The sequence below is a fragment of the Fistularia commersonii genome, chromosome 34 (assembly GCF_037954325.1).
Source record: "Fistularia commersonii isolate RoL2024-O1a breed Wild chromosome 34, RoL_Fcom_v1.0, whole genome shotgun sequence".
Taxonomy (NCBI): domain Eukaryota; kingdom Metazoa; phylum Chordata; class Actinopteri; order Syngnathiformes; family Fistulariidae; genus Fistularia; species Fistularia commersonii.
Genome location: NC_141317.1, coordinates 10,105,001 through 10,127,088, shown reverse-complemented (window position 1 = coordinate 10,127,088; position 22,088 = coordinate 10,105,001). Strand labels below are relative to the sequence as shown.

General features: G+C 48.5%; 1 protein-coding gene across 1 annotated transcript in view; it reads right to left on the bottom strand.

Moving 5' to 3' along the window:
- Positions 1-58: 58 nt before the first annotated feature.
- Positions 59-22,088, bottom strand: part of bmp7b (bone morphogenetic protein 7b) — a 26,477-nt gene continuing 4,447 nt past the window's right edge. The window contains exons 2-7 of the mRNA XM_086141595.1: positions 11,959-12,151; positions 9,280-9,428; positions 7,413-7,616; positions 5,259-5,335; positions 4,906-5,016; positions 59-2,879 (exon numbers count right to left, since the gene is read on the bottom strand). Coding sequence (XP_085997721.1) covers positions 2,730-2,879; positions 4,906-5,016; positions 5,259-5,335; positions 7,413-7,616; positions 9,280-9,428; positions 11,959-12,151 — 884 coding nt within the window. The 3' untranslated portion in view covers positions 59-2,729. The remainder of the gene's footprint in view (positions 2,880-4,905; positions 5,017-5,258; positions 5,336-7,412; positions 7,617-9,279; positions 9,429-11,958; positions 12,152-22,088) is intronic.

The window sequence follows — 22,088 nt, the reverse complement described above, 5'->3', positions numbered from 1 at the left end:
ACACACACACACACACACACACACACACGCAGACGGTTGATATTCGAGCATGGGGGTGGGGGTTGGTGGGGTATCGCGATATTTGATCTCAGTTGCGGGAGTTGAACCGCGGGGACGTGCGATGCGTCTGCAGGAACCTCGGGGTTCTTCTCACCTCCAGAGCCAGCGAGGCTCCCGGAGAACCACCTCGGAAAGACGAGGAGGAGGAAGAAGAGGCGAAACAGACCGAAGAAACGCCGCGGTTTGGCCAGAAGAGGGCGCTGCGCGGCCGCTGCTCACTCCTCCTGTCCGCTTTCCCTCCATCACTCTTTCACTCCTTCATTCATGCAAGCGTTCACACCTCATTTGACCTTCTCGTTTGGAGACTTACGCTGGTTCACGCGTTCATTCACCTATCAGACATGCAATCATTCACCCTCTCATTCACACATTGTATAGATCTATATACAATCATTCATACTAGTCGGTCACAAAATTCACCCCAGAGAGACATACTGATATTCATCCTCTCATTCATGTCAGAGACATGCTGGGATTCACTCCTTCATTCACCTCTCACGTCTTACATAGGCGGATAATCGATCCTGCTGTCAGACACGCCAAATTCACCCGCTCATTCACACATTGTATAGAACTATATACAATCATTCATACTAGATGGTCACAAAATTCACCCCGTCATCACACCTCAAAAAGAGACAAACTTTTCACCCACTCTTTGGCATCCCACATAATGTTGTATGACTCGCAAACAACAATTCACCCTTTCATTCACACCTCAGAGACATGCTGGGATTCACTCCTTCATTCACCTCTCACACCTCATATAGACGGACAATCAATCAGTCACACCAAATTCACCCGCTCATCTCACCTCAAAAAGAGACAAACGTTTCACCCGCTCTTTGGCATCCCATATTATGTTGTATGACTCGCATTAAGCCAAACAACAATTCACCCTGTCATTCACACCTCAGAGACATGCTGGGATTCACTCCTTCATTCACACCCCATAGAAACATGTAACAATTCACCCTCTCATTCACACCTTATAAAGACATAAAATTAATTACTGTCATTCACACGCCAGTAATAATACCATTCACCCTTTCATCTCAAATAGAGACAAACATTTCATCCTCTCACTCACACATTGAAAAGATGTTTATAATCGTTCACACGTCATACAGACAAAGACTGACCCTGTTATTGACAAGTGATATAGGATACGGGACAGTGGAGGGTCTCCATGAAGCTCCTGCATGTGTCTGGACTGTGTGAGGAACCCGGAGAACCCTGAGGAACCCCTCGCAGAGACTCCACACAGGAAGGCCTCCTGTGGGAATCCCATTGTGGACCTTCTGGAGCTCCTCAGATCTGCTGACTGTCCCTCAGATGGAGATCGCACCTTCACTGAGCCTCCGAACCTTTGCGACAAACATCTATATCATGTTTAGCTGATGTAGCTGTTCGCTACAGCGCCGTAGCTGGACTCTTCTGGACCAGCTATGGGACCTTCTGGCCGTGAAGCACCAAACCTTCACGGAGAACATGGAGCCTCCAGTGGGAATCCGAGCAGGGACCTTCTGGCTGCGAAGCGCCATCGATAGTCAACATAGAATTTGGATTTCAGCGATTATATCTCTTTATTCTTCGACGTTCTCCTCCTACCACCTAGTTTCCCATCAATCCCCATATTGATTAGTCAATTTGTTATCGATCCTAGACGGACGAGGGGTCGGAATAAAGAAAAAAAAAACGATTTCTTTCTCGTTGAGGAAAAAGGAAAACACAACACGGACGTCCGTTTTCCCGTTTGCATCAGTGAGTTGTGAGCCGGAGGTGAGGAAGTCGTCTTCTCTCCCAGTTTATTGTGGTAGCAGCTCAGCAGCAAACACGGTCCAGACATCCGGGTGCAGCCCGAGCAGCTCTCAATAAATACACCTTTTAAATATCACCGACTATTACAGCAGAGGAGTTCACACCTGAACACGCACAACCACACGCTCCTCACAAACCCCCCCTTCTGACAGTTCGGCTGATTGTCATCGTGAAAGTGTCTGCAGGGTTTACGTAACAGCTTTGGCCGATAGAAAAAAAAATTCGCGGACATCTCAGAAGGTCCATGTTGTCCCCGTCCCCCTTTCCCCCGCCCCAGCTTTTTTTTTTTTTTTTTTTTTGCTTTGTTTTGTTTTGTTTTGTTTTGTTTTTTTTACAAACATTGGAGAGATCCAGGCGTAATTACATGGAGGAGGAATCACCAACCCTACTGACGTCTCAGGACTTAAATACACTTCTGGCTTTGTCTGAAATATTATTTACACTGTTTTTTTTTTTTTTGTACAGAATAGAATGAACCTAAATAATAATAATAATAAAAATAATCGTAAAAAAAAAAAAAAAAAAAGATTGTTGACCGTGAAAGACTGTACAGGACAATCACTGCTTTAAATGTCTTGTATATACAGTAGAAAAGCACAAGTGTGTGTTCTGTGTTACTCTGTGTGTGTGTGTGTGTGTGTGTGCGCTGGAATTCCTGCGCCGCCACAAAATATCTTGTTTACTTCGAGAAAACCCTGAAAATGAAAGGAGAGCTTTTCTTTTCTTTTTTTTTTCTCTCCCAGACAGGAAACCGTCTTCAGCTCTCTGAATGTTCATAAACTGCATTTCTAAGCTGTGTGTGTATGTGTGTGTGTGTGTGTGTGTGTGTGTGTGAGGGCGCCGGTCATCTAGTGGCAGCCACAGGCTCTGACCACCATGTTGCGATACTTCTTGAGGATGACGTTGGAGCTGTCATCGAAGTAGAGCACTTGGATGGCGTGGAGCTGCGTGGGAGCGCAGCAGGGCTTTGGCACCGTCTCGGGGTTGATGAAGTGAACCTGCACCACGGAGGAGAAGGAGGAGAAGAAAAAAAAAAAGGAGAAACGTCGAATGAATCATCACACCATGAGAGGAGACAATGGGGCTACTTCTGCTAAAGGATTACGCAACCGCGCCGGGCGTATCAACCCGAGGGCAATTTGTTTTTTTCCACAGAAGGCCGATGTTGTTTTGCAAATGCAGATAGCGTGGGTCTTCAGCCGGAGACCGCCGGCAGAGATGATCGGTGGGCGGGATCCAATGACCTGGGCGCCGCTCGATTTGTTTGTTGCAAACCCAGAAACGACAGCTTATGCCGCAAATATGCGCTACTTATTACCTTGCGCAATAAATCTAGCGGGTGATGGTAGCATTTAGCAAACAAAGACGGGGGATCCTGATGAAAGAAGAAGAAGAGGAAAGAGAAGAAGGAGAGTAAGGCTCGCCGTTTGGTCACATGGGTCACAATTTTGGCGAAATGTGATCGAGGCGTTCAATCCGACACGGACGAATCGCCCAGCAGACGCTTAGCGGTTCGGTTTCTTGCTCAACGGCACTTTGGAAGGTCAGGAATCGAACCGGCTTCTGAATACCTGAGAAAACTGCTACTCAACCAACGGGCAAAACTTTTACATCAGCGATATAATAGATTGTATGACACGATATGATGTCATGTAAAATGACAAAACCTGAAATTATATCATATAACATAATACAATATGATATATATGATATCAAATAAATAATGTAATATATTGTAACTCATACTGTAATAAATAAAAATATGATATTTAATAGTATAGTATCATATGATTTATCATTTCCGATAATCTCATCTGAAATAACGTATTTTAACATATGATGTGATAAAATGTAACATGATAGTACAGTATCATATTGTATATAGTATAATATATTGTGACATATGATATAATAAAAATGTCATAAAATAATATAATAGTATTGTATCATATTGCATAATATATTGTAACATAGGATATAATAAAATATGACATCACATAATACAATGTAATGGGACATATACAATATAATATAATATAATATGATATAATATAATATATAACATAATAAAAACATGACATACAATGAATAGTATTAGTATCATATTGTATATATATGCATATAAATATGATATAATAAGATATGTGATAAAATAATATAGAAATAAATATAATGTAATGTGATGAGATATATAATACAACACAAAATAATATAGCATGTCATAATTATGACATGATATGATGCAATGTACACTGACATTACATAAAATTGATAAATGATCATACAATATAATATTATATTAAACAAAATGATATAGTATGATATCATATTGTATAAAGTATGATTAATATAATAAAATATAAAACAATCGTAAAATATAACAAATGAATTAATAAAAAATAGCATCAAATTATATAATCTATGTAGTATGATATTGAATATAACATAATATAATCCCTCCATATAATATCTTCCCTCAGCCGCAGGGAATCTTCAATCTTTGTAGTTACTGCTAACAGTTAAGACAATTCATATTTCCTTATATTTCTTATTCTTCCTCCTTTCTACTATTATCTATAACTGTTATGTTTTTTACTTGAAACTCTGGCACAACAATTTCCTGATTAATAAAGTTGTTCTCATCTCATCTCATAATATAATAAATTGTAATATGACATAAAATAATATTTCATACAATTATCATATTGTATACAATATAATAGAATCATACTGTATATAAAATAATATAATATAATATATCATATAATATAATAAATTATAATATGACATAAAATAATATTTTATAATATTATCATATTGTATACAACATAATATAATAGAATATTATCATAATGCATATAAAATAATATAATATAATATAATATAATATAATATAATATAATATAATATAATATAATATAATGTTGGTTTCCTTGCTCCTTGCCGCGGCGCTGACAGAAGATAAGAAGATTAGTGTCAGCCAGTGTCGACTGGCTTTGCGACGCCGTTTCCACGCTTACTTACAAGGGTTTGCACAATGGCATGGTTTGTGGCGTTCATGTAGGAGTTCAGCGGGAAGGCGCATTCCCCCTCGCAGTAGTACGCCGCGTAACCTTCGGGGGCGATGATCCAGTCCTGACGACGGCGAGAGAGACGTGGGTTGAGACTTTGGGAAAAGCGAGGGTTTTTTATTGAGAACAGAGGGAGCGCGAGGCGGCCGTGGATGTCGGCTGAGCGACGGCGGCGAGGGAAAGCCTCCGCGCAGCTGCAGAGGAGTGGATTCCTCACAAGCCAGGAGGCTTTGGAGAGCGGGCGGCGAGCTTTCGTTGGCCGCCGCCGCCACCTTCGGCTAATTACCGGAGTAATGCTTTCCTTACCTGCCATCCCAGATCTCTGAAACTGACGTAGAGCTCGTGCTTCTTGCACGCCTGCTTCTGATCAGCGCTGCTGTTTTCTGCGGGAGGGAAAAGACACCCGCGTTACCGCCGGACTCTTCGACGAGGCCGCGACTCCTGCGCTCCTCGGACCCTCGGATCGGCGGAGATGATGAAGAACAGGCCGGCGTCGAACATTAACATTTCAAACAAGAACCGGAGGAAATCACCTCCAGATACAACGGCGCTTCAGATGAGCGGGCCACCCTGCTCAGAGGTCACTCCGCCGGGATCCCACGTTCCAGATGTGCACTTTTTTTCCCCTTTGCATCTCAAATCTTCTCTGCCTTCTTTTATTTCTCCGGCTCGTTTTTTCAACACAAAGGCGCCGTATTTTTGTTTCGCCGTCCCGGTGACCTCGGGTGATTCACATGGCCGATGACGGCGAGCCCGTGGCTCTGGAAGCTGTGAGCGCACAGCGAGCCGAGGCGTTCGGAGACGAACTGAAACACGGCCGCACACCTCCACACCTAGCTTGGAAACGCTGCTACATTTTAATAATAATAATAATAGTTCTTACCGTATTTTCACGACTATAAGGCGCACATAAAAGTCTTAGATTTTCTTCAAAATGTGCGGCGCGCCCTATAGTGCAGCGCGCCCTATAGTGCAGCGCGCCATGTGTGTGTTGTTGTTGTAAGGCGGACATAGTAGAGAACATAATGTGAACGTTAGAGGGGGAAGTGTGGGCGTTGATTGTAAATAACAGAACGGGTGTGTACCTTATGCAGAACATCGTTGTTTCAACAACCCTGAAAACATGGCCGACAAACAAATCCAGCCACATCACCAACATGGATGAGGCGCCGCTCACTTTCGACAACCCGGTGAGTCAGACTGTGGAGAAGAAGGGGACCACAACGGGGTACGAAAAGTCTTCTTGGAGACCACGGTTTCACTAAGAGTGGAAGGCAGCGCCCACCAAGTTACGCCACAATTTGTGAATGGACTGTAGATGCATGGGCTAACGTGTAGATGCTTGGGCTAACGTGTCTGCTAGCATTGTTGTTCCAGCTTTCACAAAAGCCGGTGTCATTTCCGAGGAGCGCGGAAAGCGACTCTGACAGTGAAGAAAGTGAACCTGGCATGTTTGATGGAGATTTAGCGCAGCTGTTCAAATCAGAAACAGAGGATGAGGACTTCCATGGGTCCAATTGATGACGATTACCGGTAAAAAAACTAGGAATACTAAACTCAGTTTAGCTCCTGCTCTGTTTTTAAATACACACACTTGTATCCTTGTGTGTGTGTTGTTATTGTAAGGCGGACGTAGTGGAGGACACCATGAGAACGTTAAAGGGGGAAGTGTGGTTGTGGACTGTATATAAAACCCGCGCCTTATAATCAGGTGCGCCTTATATGTGAGTTAAATACAATAATGACACACATAACTGAGACTGCGCCTTTTAGTGCGTTGCGCCTTATGGTCGTGAAAATGCAGTAGTTTAATCTGCATGCGTGGGTAAAACAACTTTTCAACAACAAAAATATTCTCCCCTTTTCTACGTCTAAATGTTTCTTTAGTCTAGGAATGCATGTGAAATAACTGTTGAGTACTGTGCTCAGCTTTCATCTGTATTTAATCAGAATTTCATTTGAATTCAATCAGTAATGAATCGAAATTTGATCCGAATTTGATCGGACAGTTGGGGACGATGTCTTTCTGCGATAACATCATCACCGCGACATTTACGTCGGATTAGATCTGTTTTCTGGTTACAGGATGACATCCATTCCCTCGCTCCTTCGCACCTCACAGAGACACACAACAGCTCGCTCTTTCATTCAACCCCTGAACCTCCTGCATGTTTGGACGGTGGGAGGAACCCGGAGAACCCTGAGGAACCCCACGCCGACACGGGGAGAACATGGAGGATCACGGAATCCCGTTTCTTCTATTTATCCGTTCCTCTCGAGGCTTCCCTAAACCCGAGCGTTCTGTCCGGTTTAGGCGTTGGACAGGTGTTAAACCGCCGGTTGATTTGTAGCATCTTAAAATCTCCTGTAAAATACAACAGTTTCCTTGTGATAACAATAAAAGCCGGGTCAAACGAGGAGCCGGTCCAGCGCAGCGGCGTAAATCAGCGCGGGAGTTACCTGCGATGTTGGCCACTCTCAGGGCCTCCTGGCTCTTGGCGCCTTTGGAGCGGTTGGGGTTGCGCTGCTTGGCCGCCCCCGGCGCCGAGCGGATGCTGCGCAGGTGCACCTCGGTGGCCTTGAAGAACGCCACCATGAAGGGCTGCTTGTTCTGGGGTCCGCTGCGGCCGATCAGGCCGGCCACGCGAGGGTTCACGCTGTCCCCTGCGGGAGGCGACAAAGAGCACGTCAAGGCGGGATAGCGGGCGGATCCTTGTCGGTGTTTTAAAAATAAGACACTTCCAGGTGAATTCCTTCACCCTCCTCCCCGCCTCCGGGTGATGGCGTGCATCCCTGCGTGCGAGCGTCCGCACGCGCACAAACGCCCGCAGCGTCTATCTTGTTTTCAGACGTAAGAATGCACGATCGCCGTTTCGGTTGTAAATCAAGGCTTTCGGTCGCCGCTGGCGACGGGACGTCCCGCCTGCCTGTGCGTACACGCTCCCCCGTAAATCTTTCATAGCCGATTCTACACAAATACACACTGAACACAAACGCCGCGCCTCTTTGCCTCACCTAGCATGTAGCATCCTGCAATGCGGAGACACAATGTTCCCGCCGATCCTCGCCGTTCATCGGGAAAACTTTCCAGCTGACTAACATCTGAGCAGACAAGGAGCCGGCGAGATGTTATCTCCACGCCGGCGTGTTTTGTTTTTTCTGCATGCCCGCTAATGAGGCTGAGGGTACGGCGGCGGCGGACACGGGTTTTCCACATGATGAACTGGCTCAGTGTCCAGGTACAGGTCTGGAGATTCTCAGTCATCCAGGTCACGGTAAGTTCTTGTCCAAATCTTCTCGTCATGGCGACTGGACTTGAATTTCTTCACTTGAAGATGTTTCAGCCTCATCCCAGAGGCTTCTTCGGGGCTGATGATCCACGAGGAGTTTCCCAATATAAGTTCCAGGGTTTGGCAGGTCTAAGTGGTGGCTTGTTATGGAAATGGAGGAGTTGATGGGCAGAAGCTCGGTCTAAGGGGTTCCATGTCGTTCGTCGGGACAAAAGTGCACCAAAAGGCCACCGCTTCAGGACAGGAACAAGGTGGTCCACCTTCACCTGAAGGACAAGGCCCATACTTTCGAAGACAGCAGTGTCCGTATTCTGGCCAGAGAAGACCGAAGGTTCCAGAGAGGACTCAAAGAAGCCATCTTTGTCAAAACAGAAAATCCACCATCACCTGGACTTCACACAGGTCATTAGAACTGAGGAAGCTTCTGGGATGAGGGCTGAGACGTCTTCATGTGAAGAAATTCGAGTCCAGTTGCCAGGATTTGGACAAGTTCACCACAACCCAGATGACCGAGAACCTCCACAGACAAAATGAATGATTTGCAGGTCAGGCATGTTTTCCTCCACATAGCTGCACCTTTCCTAAAGAGGTGTGGAGAAGGTGAGGCTTCATGTCCTCATCACAGAATATGTTGTTTTTTCTTCTTCTCCTTCAGGCTTTTCCCCTCAGGGAACGAATCCTCCACAACGAATCCTCCTTCTCCATCTGACCCAACTCTCTTGATCCTCCTCTCTCACACCAGCTAACCTCCAATTCCAGCATCCGTCTACCAATATCTTCCCTCTCCCTCCTCCGTCCATGACCCAACCATCTCTGACCTTCTCTCCAGAACATCTACCATGTGTCGTCCCTCTGATGGACTCATTCCTGATCCTCTCCGTCCTGGTCGCTCCCAAAGAGAATCTCAACATCTTCACCTCTGTGCATGAACCTCAATCTGGACCGCGGTGAGTGACGAGAGGCCGGGTGGGTGATATAATCCACCCCGGCCGTGACCTTGCAGGGGTTGTGGGGACGAGGCGGTGAGTGACACTGACCGCCGGTGGTCTCCAGGGCCAGCTGGAGGCCCAGGTTCCTCCCCGGGTTCAGGACCCAGTGGTTGCTGGTGGCCGTCACGTCGAACACCAGCCAGCCCTCCTCGGCGGCCCAGATCACCTGCGAGTCCAGCAGGAACAGGTCCGACTCCCTGCGGCACAAACAGGAGATCATTTAGCATCACCTTCACACCGTCGTCCCTTGCTTTTGCAACTGCAGCTTAGCATTCCTGTCCCTGTGAAAATCAAACCCTGCAGTATCTACCTCAGCATAGCTTGTCGTCGCTCTCTTTGACAAATTATTTATTATTCTTTTGTACTTTTGCCCCGTGGGTGTTCAAGTAACGCTATTTCAGCGCTCTATGTGTGAACATATGGCAGTTTTGAAGGTAAAGTTGACAAACTCAAGGCCCGCGGGCCAAATGTGGCCCGTCACGTCATTTTATGTGTCCCGCGAGAACGTCTTACAAGGTCCGACTGTCTGAAAATAAATAAGTCAAACGGGCGCATCGACCATATTCTACATTCCCCAAAATTCATGCTGATCCCGTCGGCCGCAAACATCCAGGAGGAGAAAAGTTGACGCAAGTTGATGGAAGGCTGTTTCAAGAAAGATGGGAATGCATTTGTAACATGTTGGATTTGACTGACTTATTTAACATTTAGGAACAGTTACATTTATCTTACATTAAATTTGGCTCCATTTACTTGCATTTCTACTGTTCCATGAGGCCCCTTTTAAGGGCAACCATCATGATGACGTGACCCTCGGCGAAAAAATGAGTTTGTTACATTTAGACAGAAATCACACCTGCAAATAAATGATGGGAAAGCAAGCGAAGCACAAGTGAAGTGAGTAAGTGAAACAAAGAGGAGGAGGAGGAGGAAAGTAGCGCAGGAGGTGTGGAGGAGGGGGTGCAGGGGGGTCCAGATGGTGAGGCCCAGGGGAACACTTCATTTTCTTAATTGACAATAATGGCTTTATAAACGGCCCGGGTCCTTTCAGACACTGCACACAGTCAATCACCGGCTGGAATTCTGCACCGGAGCCAGAAAGCTAAAGAGAGAGAGAGAGAGCAACACACACAAACACACACACACACACACACATGCAAAAACAAACAGTGAAAAATCACAGCTGCAGAAAGGGGTCAGGACCATGTGAGACGCACCATCCGAAGGGGGTGGATTTCCAAGCTCTCCTGCCCCGACGCCGTCAAACGCTCTTGTTGTTCCGAGCCGCCATTCATGTTTGCGACCTATTTTCTGAGCCGGCGGATCGTGTGTCGCCGAGTCCCGGCCCATTCATGTCGCTGGCAGGGGAATAAATGGGCGTTCTGTTCCCGCCGGAGAACAGAAAGCTTTTTGGGAGAAAGCGGGGGACACGGGGCGTTCGGGGGGCGGCGTACACCTTTCAGACGGGCGCCGAGCCCGACTTCCATCGGAGAGGCCTCCGGGAGGACGGCGTTATCCAGACAGAGGAACCTCGACTTCTCTGCGCATCGACTTAGAGGTTCTTGGAGATTTGAGCCGATGTTTAGCTTTGCGATCGGAGCACAGACCTGAGCCCGAGCAGGCCGGCTGGCTAGCCGGCCAGCCTCTCGAAACTCCGGATCCCGACGGCGCCGAGCAAGACGGCATTTCCATCGGCCGAAATCTTCTCGCTCCTCCTGCTCCACCATCTCTCCCTCCACCAAAAATCCATCTCCGACATCCAGCTCCAGCACTTGCCTCCTCACGGCTGCACGACACTCAGCTGCACACCGGCGAAGCTCCTCCAGCTCGTCCCTGGACCGGCGCTCATCGCCACACTCTGCAATCATGGACTTCTTCCTAATAATTCTGTGTATGTTCTGTTTCTTCTGTTTTTTACTTGTGAAGCGTCTTTGAGTGTCATGAAAAGCGCTATAAAAATCCCATGTATTATTATTATTATCATTATTAGATCTGAGTTAGCGGCGAGCGGGATGAGCGTTTAACACCCACGTAGACGTAGTTTAGAGACGCCGCCGCCGCTAGCTCGTCCAGAGAGAACCACGTGAAAAACACGAGCGAGATGTGCGTGTCGTGGAGACGTTGTGGGTGAGATTCGGTGACGGAGAGCAACGTCTGTGAGAAGGCGGGAGACGTTTACGGGGATTTGGAGCGGCGGCGGTCGGGGACGGTTTGAAATGGAGTTCAGACATAAAGTGAAGTAGAAGTTACATGTCTTCCCAGGACTACAGATGGAAATTAGCTATGAGCTACAATCTGGTACAAACATCTCTGCCTGTGCTTGATGTAATTGTACACTGTCCTAATAAACTTCTAAACAAACAAACAAACAAACATTTAGCATAGCATTGTAGCATTACGGGTGGAGCCAAAGAAAACTCAAGGTAAATACACTTAAGCCTCATATTATGTTAAGGGTCAATTTGACCCATTGGGTCAATGGGTGAGATGGGTCAAATTGACCCTTAACATAATAAGAGGGTTAATAATACCAACATATTTCTTGACATTCTCTTCTTTTCAGTATAATTATTTTTCTAGATATTATTTGTCATTTATAAAGTACATTTTTCTTCTGTAAAAACACGTCACTGGAACGGATGAAGAGCATTTCAATTCATTCTAAAACTGAATTTGATAAAGGAGCGAACGGAGGTCCCGCGATTTGAGAAAGCAAAACCAACCGACCTGTCGGAGTGCTCCTTCAGGACCTGGTAGACGCTGATGCGGAAGGTCTCGTTGTCGAACCTCTCGTAGATGAAGTCCTTATAGATGCGCAGCTCGGCGGCGGTGACGGCTTCGCCCTCGGGGATCTTGGAGAGGTCAAACCTGAATTCTCGGTGTTGCCGTCGCACCGGCAGGAACTCCTTGTCGTGTTCCACTGTCCGGGGAGAAGAAACAACGGCGTGAAAAAAGAAACCGAAATGCGGCGAAAGCGAGGCGTGACGGAGAGACGCCGTCAGACTCTGACAACTTTACGACGGGCCGGCTTCTCGTTCTCCCAGGAGAGTCGTCCCGTCGACCCCCTCATCTGGTTCTCATGAGCTGGACCTCCACCCCCCCCCGCCGACCCTGCTCCTCGGGGCTCCCGGCAGGACATCACCAGGGTCAACGCCTCGTCTCTCATCGTCTCCCTCCGATTCCCTCGTTACGTCCTGTCAGACGGACCCCACACGCGTACGCCGAAACCCGGAGTTTATCTTTTATTCTTGCAAAGATCAAGGAAGAGGGCCATCTTTGGAGATTTCATCTCCTCTGATTTGGGTGCAGATCTGCGCGTACCAGAAGAAACGCCACGGAGAGCAACCGAGCTCTTTGAACGGGAACGATCCGTTCATTCGTCAACGATTCCGCTTATCCGACACCCGTCTTATGGAGACATTCATGAATTCAGCCGTTCAGCGCGGAGGACCAAGAACACCGCCCGAAAAGTGATGGTTCATCCCGCATCCTCAACCGTTCCATGCAAAAACAAACTTCTTTTTACCCCAGAACGTTGTCGCTCAAATTCAATGCAACCTTTAACCTCACATCCAGTACAGTGTGATAAACCCTTTTTTCACACTTTTTACTTCATTACTTCTTTCTACATATTTATCTATTTATTATATTTCCAGATGTTATTAATATTTTTTTCTGCCTTATATCTCTAACCCAGAGGTGCTACTATCATTGTATTGTTGTGTTATGACCTCCTTTTTTTGTGTCTGTTTCTGATTCCACGGAACCCGAGAGCTGCCGTCTCTAAATTTTTCTCATTTCTCCTTTATTTAACCAGGAAAGTCCCATTGAAATTAACCCTCATATAATGTTAACATAATATGAGGGTTAAAAACCTCTTTTTCAAGGGAGTCCTGGCCAAGAGGCAGCAAAAGAATACAATTACATTTAAAATGAAATTACAGTTACAAATCTGTGAAATCGTCTCAAGCTGGATTTAAAGCCGCTCGATGAAACAAGTTCCGTGAGTTTCCAGTCCTTTTGCAACATGTTGCATGTAGAGGGGGCAAAATAGACAAAAAGCTTTTTTCCTGGTGGACAAAGAAGACCATCCCACTCGAATACAGCTCACAGTGATGAGTTAAGGCCCTGCAGTCAGTAACAAACCTCAGAGTCAACCTTACTCAGACACTGAGCCGAGGCATTCATGCACAAAAATGTCTCCATCATCTAAAATGGATAAAAAAAAGTTGCTGTTACAATTCGCTTTTTGACTTCAAAAGAGAAACAACATTTATTTCGGAATAAAAAAAAAAAAACAGTTTCAATTGAAGTTTCTTCACAAGATTCTCAACATGAGGCTTAAAAGACAAAGTGTCTTCAAGCAAGACACCAAGATATTTGTAAACAGGAACCACCTCAGTTTCACTTCCCTCAGAAGTGTGAAGATAACTTGCAACCTCTGTCTAGAGATCGAGAACAACATTAGTTTGGTTTTGTCCATTTTTTTGTAAATTTCGGAAAGGCTTCCGTGAAGGTGAAAGGGAGTATTTGTATTTCTCGGTCATCCGCCTCACGGTGAATTCTTCCCGAAATCCTCTTATCTCTGCGACTGGATTTGAATTTCTTCACTTGAAGTCGTTTCACCCCCTCGTCCGAGAGGCTCCTTCAAGTTCAGAACCGAAGAAGCTTCTCGGAAACGTCTTCAGGCGAAGAAATTTCAAGTCCAGTTCCCCGAAGCAAGAAGATCTCAACAAGGAGCATTTGATGTTTCCCGTTCCATCCCTTTAAACATCATTGAAATGTGTCACATTTGAATATCCTTGGCGACGGGCTGCGGTTTAAGCAGTCAAACTCAACTTTACTGTTAATTTCTCCGCATGTAGTGGACGTGCAGAGGCGTCGAAATGACGTTTCTCACAATCCCACGGTGAGTAAAGCGCACGCAGATGTAGGCTGATATTTGAGTTGCGGCAGAATTCTTTTTTTTTTTGTTTGTAAAGTTTAGTGCAGAGGTCAGTAGGAAGTAACATGATTGATGGATAATATGATGTTTTCTGTGTAAAATAGCAGCAGTGCAAAAAAAAGATAAGGAAGAGTCCATGTGCGTCCGTCTGGTCTTACGTCCAGGAGAAGGACGGTTTGTTTTTATTTCTCCTCGTACGTTTGTCCTCGTCCCGTTTTTGTTTTTGCCCGACTTAGCAAGTTTTGTTATTAGGAAACGGTGACGGTTCGAACCGGTTTTCTGGTCCTAAAACATTTGACAGGAATCTCTTCTCCGCCTCTGCATTTTTGGCCCGATCCACCGAACGCCCAAAACTGCGTTATCGTCGAAGAAGCCAGGAGATCCCAGACCGGAGCTGCTCAAATGTACAAAGCGTGAAAATGAAGTCTGGGTTCATTCAGGCGTTCGTCCTTCCTCCCGGCGAGCGTCGGTTTCCCGATCCGTCAGCCTGCGGTGCGTCCTCCGACGGAGATCATTTCAGTGCTTCAGCGCCTCAATCATCCCAAGCAGGAAGTTCTCTCGGCCTCCTTCGCATTCCTCGGTGTTAGCGGGAGAGCGACCCAAAGAAAACACGGCTGGCTGCTTTTCTTCACGTGTCATTATTCGATCGTCAAGCATTTCTCCGTTTGATTGGTGTTTTATTTTCGACCGCGAGCTGAGTTCACGCCAGGAGACGGCGGAGAGAAGCTGCTCGGCGGATGTGGTTGGTCCTGGACCTCTTCATCACAGAGCCACATCCAGAACATCCGGCTATTCACCCTCTCATGTCACTTCTCCACGGTCCAGGATCTCCACTGAACCTCCCGCATGTGTTTGGACTGTGAGAGGAACCACGGGGAACCCGACGCGAGCAAGCACGTGGAGAACATGGAGCCTCCACACAGAAAGACCTCCAACCGGGGACCTTCTCGCCACCATCTCCTCCACCATCTCGGTGAGCTCGGCTCCCTGGTGTCCTGCACGTCTCCTCATCCCTCCGCCTCGAAGCCGGGTTTTCCACGCCACCCTTTCTCAAACATCTCGTCTGCTCGGTCTTCATCCCGCAGATCGGCACCTCCTTCGTCCTCTACCTTTGCCCGAGGAGCCCTTCTTCTCAGATGTTTAACCGACCATCACGCGGCAGTCCAGAACATCCCGGTCCTCATACTTAACATCCCGTTCCTGAGAACGTTCTCCAGAACGGCGTGCTCCTTCCACGCTCTCGGCGTCTTCTGTGGCGGCGCCACCGCTGGGAAGCCTGTGTGAAAACCTTATCCTGCACCTTCAGGTCAAACCTTGGAGCTCCTTCTTCTCAGAGCTAACCACACGTTGGGTCTTCTTCCTCCTCTGCAGGCCACATCAAGGAGGTCCGTGCTGAAGGTGTCGAGTTCTCCTGCCTGCGAGGACATGGTATCCATCTTCTCCAGATGTGGTTCCTCAAGAAAAGCTGATGAACGTAACCGCACGACACATCACTTAAAGTGTTCATGTATCATCTACAGGGGAGGAGGAGAAGATGAGGCGTCTGCTTTGGAGAAGACAGGAGGCCGAGCCGGAAGCAGCAGAGGGTCGAAGACGTGAAGGTTCCTCTCCAGCGTGAGGGGGATCACAAAGGAGTCCATCAGAGGGACGGCGAGAAGGACGCTGAGGTAGAAGAGGAGGTTTATGGGTGGAGGACCAGAAGGTGGTTGAAGGTTGGATGGAAGTAGACTTGAGGAAGAAGCAGATAGTGGAGGAGGAGGCCTTTTCATCCCAACCTCGCCGCCTCGCCTTCCTCCGCGGGAGCCACAGTTGCAGGTGCGCCCCCGAATCTTCTTCTCAGCTCCGTGCGTGAACTTTGAAGCTGGAAGCGGGTGAAGGAACACGCGTGTGCAGCCGGGCGCCGCCGTTAAAGCAATATGGCAGTCATTACGTGAGGGGAAGAGCCGGGTCCGAGCCAAACGCGCCTTTTACGACTTCCTCTCGGAGGAAGTGACTGGCCGTCGCCCCACCTGCGTCGCCAGCTTACACACACACACACGCAAATATGGCCAACACACACACACACACACACACACACACCGCCAGACGGAGGGTCCGGAGAAGGTGCCGGTCCTGGAGCGACGCAAAGCTGCAAAGCTGCAAAGCTGCAAAGCGTTCGCTTGAGCAGGCATCCTCAACTCGATCATTATGGGTTTAGGTAATCCATAATTAGATGTGACCGCACACACACACACACACACACACACACACATCTGATGTCTGATTGGCTGTTCATGTAGACTGCTGATGATGCACTCCCATCCCACATCATTAGACTTGAAGAGGCCACACACGAGCACTGCAGCACATGGCAGACATGTTTTGGGGGGGCGGGTCCAAGAACCGGCGCCGCACGCTGGAAGCCCACCTGGCGGAGAAGATACTTTTGGATAGAAATATGAAAAAAAAGCACGACAGGAATGATGGAAGAGAGCATTTCCTCACAAAGGCTCGGTAAGGCGGTTTGTCCAGGAAAAATAAAAACACTTCCAACACAACCACCCAGGTTTGGATGTTGACGGTGAAAAGAAGTCGAGGCGCGACGGTTGGACGCCGTCGCTCCAGTTGGACGCCGCCTCCCCGCGACCCCGAGCGCAGGACCGGCCCGTGGATGATGAACCAGTGATCCACCAGGAAGGTTTGTTAGCGCCGATCTGAACCCCGTTGGAATTGGAGGACCTGCGTTTTGGCTCGCGTGAACGACCTCCGCAACAACAGTTCACCGAGTCATCGCTGACACATCTGCTGCTGATCACAGCTTGTCACGGTCTTCTTTTAAAAAATGAAAAGCATGATTTCACCGTCTCGCCCGTCAGAGGCAGAAGGATGAAATTAAGTCGATGAAAGACGTCGGATTAGCACGGATGTGCTAATCCGACGAGACAAACGGCTCGCCGGCTGGACGTGAAAACACGGGATGGGAAGGTGGAAATCCCTCCGCAGGTGAACGCGCAGGACGAGGTAAAAGCAGAAACCTGGCCCCTCCTGCATGATTTCCCAGCTTCAACACAAATGCAAAACAGCACTCATGACGTCATATTCATTTTTCCTGCCAGGCCATTTGAAAGAAGCGCTTTTCTATGATTTTATCGGCCGAGACGGCGATTATGACACGCTTTTCAAAGCACCGATGACGATATTTTTGCGTCCCGTAGAGCAGCGCGGGCAGCTCACATTTTAGTTCCCAACGGTCAAAAAAGAAAAATATTATCGGCTTTGCCGAGCGAACGCCCGTCTTTGGCCGTTCTTGTCTTTCAGCAACAAGCATGAGGTGGCGTTTTTGATCTTCTCACGGGTGAAAAAGGCCCTGGAACTACCGACAGGCGATGGATCCTAATAACCAGCACATCCTCCGGGCAAAACATCCATCCGGTGCTTTCGGGAGGAGCCGGGAATCAAACGCCACGAAACCACAGAAACAGAGGCGATAATAAGAATTACTATTATTATAATTATTGTCGGTGTTGTGTAACAATAGTTATAAATATTAAATCATGAATAAAAATGTTAATGATGACAATAACAATAATCATCTCATGGCAATAAATAATAAAACAACAACAACGACATGATCATCATAATCATAACAATAACAATGATACAAAGGGAATTTGCCTGAATTCCTGAATGTCAAAGGTTTTTCTTGTTAAATAACAAATATCCACCATATCTCCTGAAAATCAGGCCAGGCGGTATTTTATCTAAAACCTCATCAGTGAAACAACAAACATTCTGCAAAACGGTGTTTGTTGTCATTCTTCCAGCAAACAATCAGATGCTTTGCAGGTCGATATTGTTCAAAAAACAACATATTAAACACGCCAAAGATGGCGACGGTGCCGCTCGTCCTCCGCGCTCTATTATTCCCGCAGACCCGAAACACTCCCGCGACACCTCGGGGCCCCGGAGCAGCGGCGGACGGATCTGACGGCTTGAATTAGCCCAAGTGTCTGTTCGGCACCCTCACACCCCTCGGTGCCTCGTGCACTTCCGCTGCATGGCGGGCGTCGGGGGGGCCGGGGGGGTCGGGGGGGTCGGGGCGACCCGAGTCGTCGCGGGTTCAGCGCGCCAGGATCGGCGCCCCGACGCGGAAACCTATCAAACGTCGCGGCGCCGTGCAAAGCGGCGAAGGCAGACTTGTTGACGTGTATTCCGGTGTCTTCCCGCCTTCCTTTCTTTCTTTCTTTCTTTCTTTAAGTCGCTCTCGCTCGGAGCCGCAATGTTTAATTACAGCAGAGGGGAAAAAAGTATGTCATAGTTTCCAAAAGCTAAAAAAGAGAGAGGGAAAAGAAAGCAGAGTGCAACGAGGGGGCAGATTGCTCAAGATGTTTATCCTATAAAGAGCAAAGTGGGCTTGATCTCCTGGGTCCCGGGTGAGCACCCGCAGCAGGACCATTACCACGCTAGGAAACTTCCCGCTCACTGGCAACTCCTGATGACATCATGGCGGCGTGACGGATTTATTCTGCCGGCGGGGCCGGAGGTGCCGGCTCCTCGGCGGAGCCTCGCGCCGTGACTTTTCGAGGTCGAGTCTTCTCCCAAGCGGAAGCGGTAACCGCAGCCTTTTACGTTTTACGATGCGCGGTCCAACGTCTCGGAGCCTACCGACGCTCCGGCCAGGATACTACGCCGATTTTTCACCCAGGCCGTCAAGCGCCGCCGCCGCCGCCGCCGCCGCTCTCCGCCCGTAAACGGCACCGCCGGGTTCCAGTTCACGCCTCGCTGGGCGTCATGGGCTAGAGATTTATAGTTAAAAAAACGAGGATAAATCTGACTCCTTGGTGCTTAAAATGGTTGTTAAAAAAACAAAAAACGCAATTTAAGCAACGCGACGCTCATTTGTGCGTCGGGTTTTTTGGCGGCCGTTTCTTCTATATCGCCGCTGCGCTGCGGGATTTCACGGAGAAACACGCACGAAACTTCACCAGACCTCCTCCGACGTCCGATACCTCCACAAAACCAACTCAAGCCCAGCCGGTTTTTCCGCGAAGAAGATAAAAACCAGATAAAAACCAAAAGGAAAAAACACCTTCAACACTGGGAGAGGCTCCAGCAGCCCAGACTCCCCGCAACAGGACAAGCAGTGGACAGAAGGAAGGAATGAATGAATGAATGAATGAATGAATGAATGAATGAATGAATGAATGAGCAAACATGTCTACATGTGACGCTTGTCAAAAAAAAAAACAAAAACAAAACATCAACTCTGAACATGATAAAAGGCGTCGACGCAAACACAAAAATGCTGCCGTTAAACCCGCACATCCACGATATCAGCTATTTACAATAACATAAACTGTGTCAATGGCTACGTTCAGTGGGGCGTTTTTTAAAATAAAACACTAATCCCCAGCGTTCACTTCCAGTTTGCAGGCCTGCGCGCACACACACACACAGATGTCTCTGGGAAAGGTAGCTAGCGGCTAATAGCCGTGTCTGGCTACGAGTAAAAGGACAAGCTAAGGTCAGTGTGAATTACATGTGGCTGCTCTGGAGTTACCGTTCAATTCCGAGCGAGCGTCATCTGCCCGGCACATTGTTTTGGTTTCATTTGCACGTGTTTTCAGTTGGAGCACAATATCCATATGTGAGAGAGCTGCCCCGTATGGAGCGCGTGGTGGAGGGTAAAACCCGAGACGAAGGGACTTTACAAGAGCGGCGGAGTATATAAATATAAATAAAGCGCCCATGTTAGCGTTTGAGCATACGCACGCGATATAGAAACGAAAGAGCCGATCAACTCGCGATTGCTGATAAATAAAGAGCTTCCAGAAGGGCTGTTTCTAAATAGGGCAACAATGCAAAGCTTAAAAGCCGATACAATTCAGAGCAAGAAATATGAAAAGCGCGGCGTCACGCGGAGGTGCGACTCCGGTGCGCGTGATGAGATCCGGGCCGAGCGGATCGGGGATCTCGTTTTATTCTAATATAAGCGCAACCATCTGCACTTCCTCCCAACGGCAGGATGAAACGCCTCGGAGATGTGGAACCACAACCGTTGGGTTTCCCCGAGTCACTCTTCCCCTCATCCCCTTGTTTTTTATGTTCTTTAATTTGGTGGCCACAGCAGCCACACCCTCCTCCTATCCGCCTCTTATTATAGACCTCGAGGAAATTCAAATACAATATGCAAACTGGCACAAAGAGTCCGGCGCGGCTCCAAGCGTCTGCGCGGAAAACCCTTCTGGCGTGACGGCGCGGCCGCGCTTTTCGACAGGTCGACCGTCGGTTCCTTTGGGGGAAAACAAACACAATGGCGGCGGAGGAAAACGCAGCTGCGCGTTCGCCTGAACAAACACCGACCTGCCAGTTTATATTTCACGCTGAACCAACGCGATATTTCCCCGCATACCATAAAGACAGAAAAAAACGTTCAGTGAACGCCGATGCGACCGGGAGACCGTCGGCGTTCCTCCGACGGGAAAAGGGGGCGCAGGTCCCGCCGCCGCACCTTTCTTCCTCCTCTGACCTCATCACCTCCCCGCCCAGAATCGCCCCTGCGCCGAGGAAAGAGTGTTTTATTTGTTTTCCTCGCCGGGCCCCCGGATCTCTGGCACACATCTCCTCCGCCGGCCTCAGCGCTTGGTACCCTCCGTCGTGAGCTAGCGGGGGAGTTTCACTCGCCGCCGCGCAGCGATAAGGCCGCGCCAAAGCTACCCGGATGAAAGAACGGCGCCTGGAATCCAATCAATTCGCACATTCTGTACCGGCGAAGCCGAACGCGGCGTCTCTGCGGCGACGGCGAAGCGCCGGAGCCACGTCGGAGGAGATCCATTTGGAGAAAGAAAGAAAGAAAAAAAAAAAAAAAAAGAGCCCGACATTCCTGGCGATGGAGGAGCTCCGTCCATCATTGGAGCGCGGCGAGATCACCCGCTGCCTCGTACATCTGGGCCTTTGACCACTCGCTACATCTCCCCGTCCCACCCGCTGAGTGTTTCATCATCTCTCACAGCAAGTGCCTTATCTTCGCCAAGAGCGCAGAGGCTCCCCTACATACATCCAGATGTCCGTTTTTTTTTTGTTTTTTTTCTCGGACTCTCGGGTTCAACAGGTGAACGTGAAAAAGCCGGATCGGGCCTCGGTTGGCTTATTAATCTTAACGCGGGACGGGACGGGAGGGATTAGGCGACGGGAAGGCACAAATATCAGCACCAACTGCAGCATTCCTGCGCTCCCGCTCGCCGCCTGTCCTGCAGAAGGCAATAAAACGTGCACTCAATAACACTAATTAGCTCCAGAAACATTCCTCTTGGGCACACAAAGGCCAAGTGCATGTGCGTTTCCCCTCCGGTTGGCGGTGAAACGCCAACACGGGCGTCCGGGAACAGCGTCGCCCCAGACAGAAGCGGCGTCGGCGACGGGCGAGCGGCCTTCAACACATTTGGAGAAGCGGCTTCTGGTGGAATTACAAAAACTCAACGCGGCGGGAGGAGCACGCAGAGTGTGTGCTCAGGAGAAGAGAAAGTTGTGTTTTGGGTTCAGAGAAAGTGTGTGTGTGTGTGTGTGAGATGGGGGGGGGTTGGAAAAACACACAATGAACTTGAGAAAGTGTTGAAATGTTTTATGTCTGGGAGCGCAGGAGGCTTGAACCTCTGGAGGTGAGGGAGGTTGAAGACTAAACAGCGCAGCAGCCACCACGTGAGAACCATCCCATCAAAGCTGGGAGGCCGGCGGCCATGATCGATACCGCCGATTCGGGCGGCGGGGAGGCGAGCTCGGTGTCGGGCGTGAGGAAACGGCGCGAGGGGAACGGCGGAGGAGGTCAAGGCGCGGGGACGCGGCGGACTCGGAGAAGATAGGGTTTCTCCGCGCAGCTGCTCTGGCCTGCAGACGGGGGGAAACATCTGTATTAACCTCAGCACCACGAGCGTCT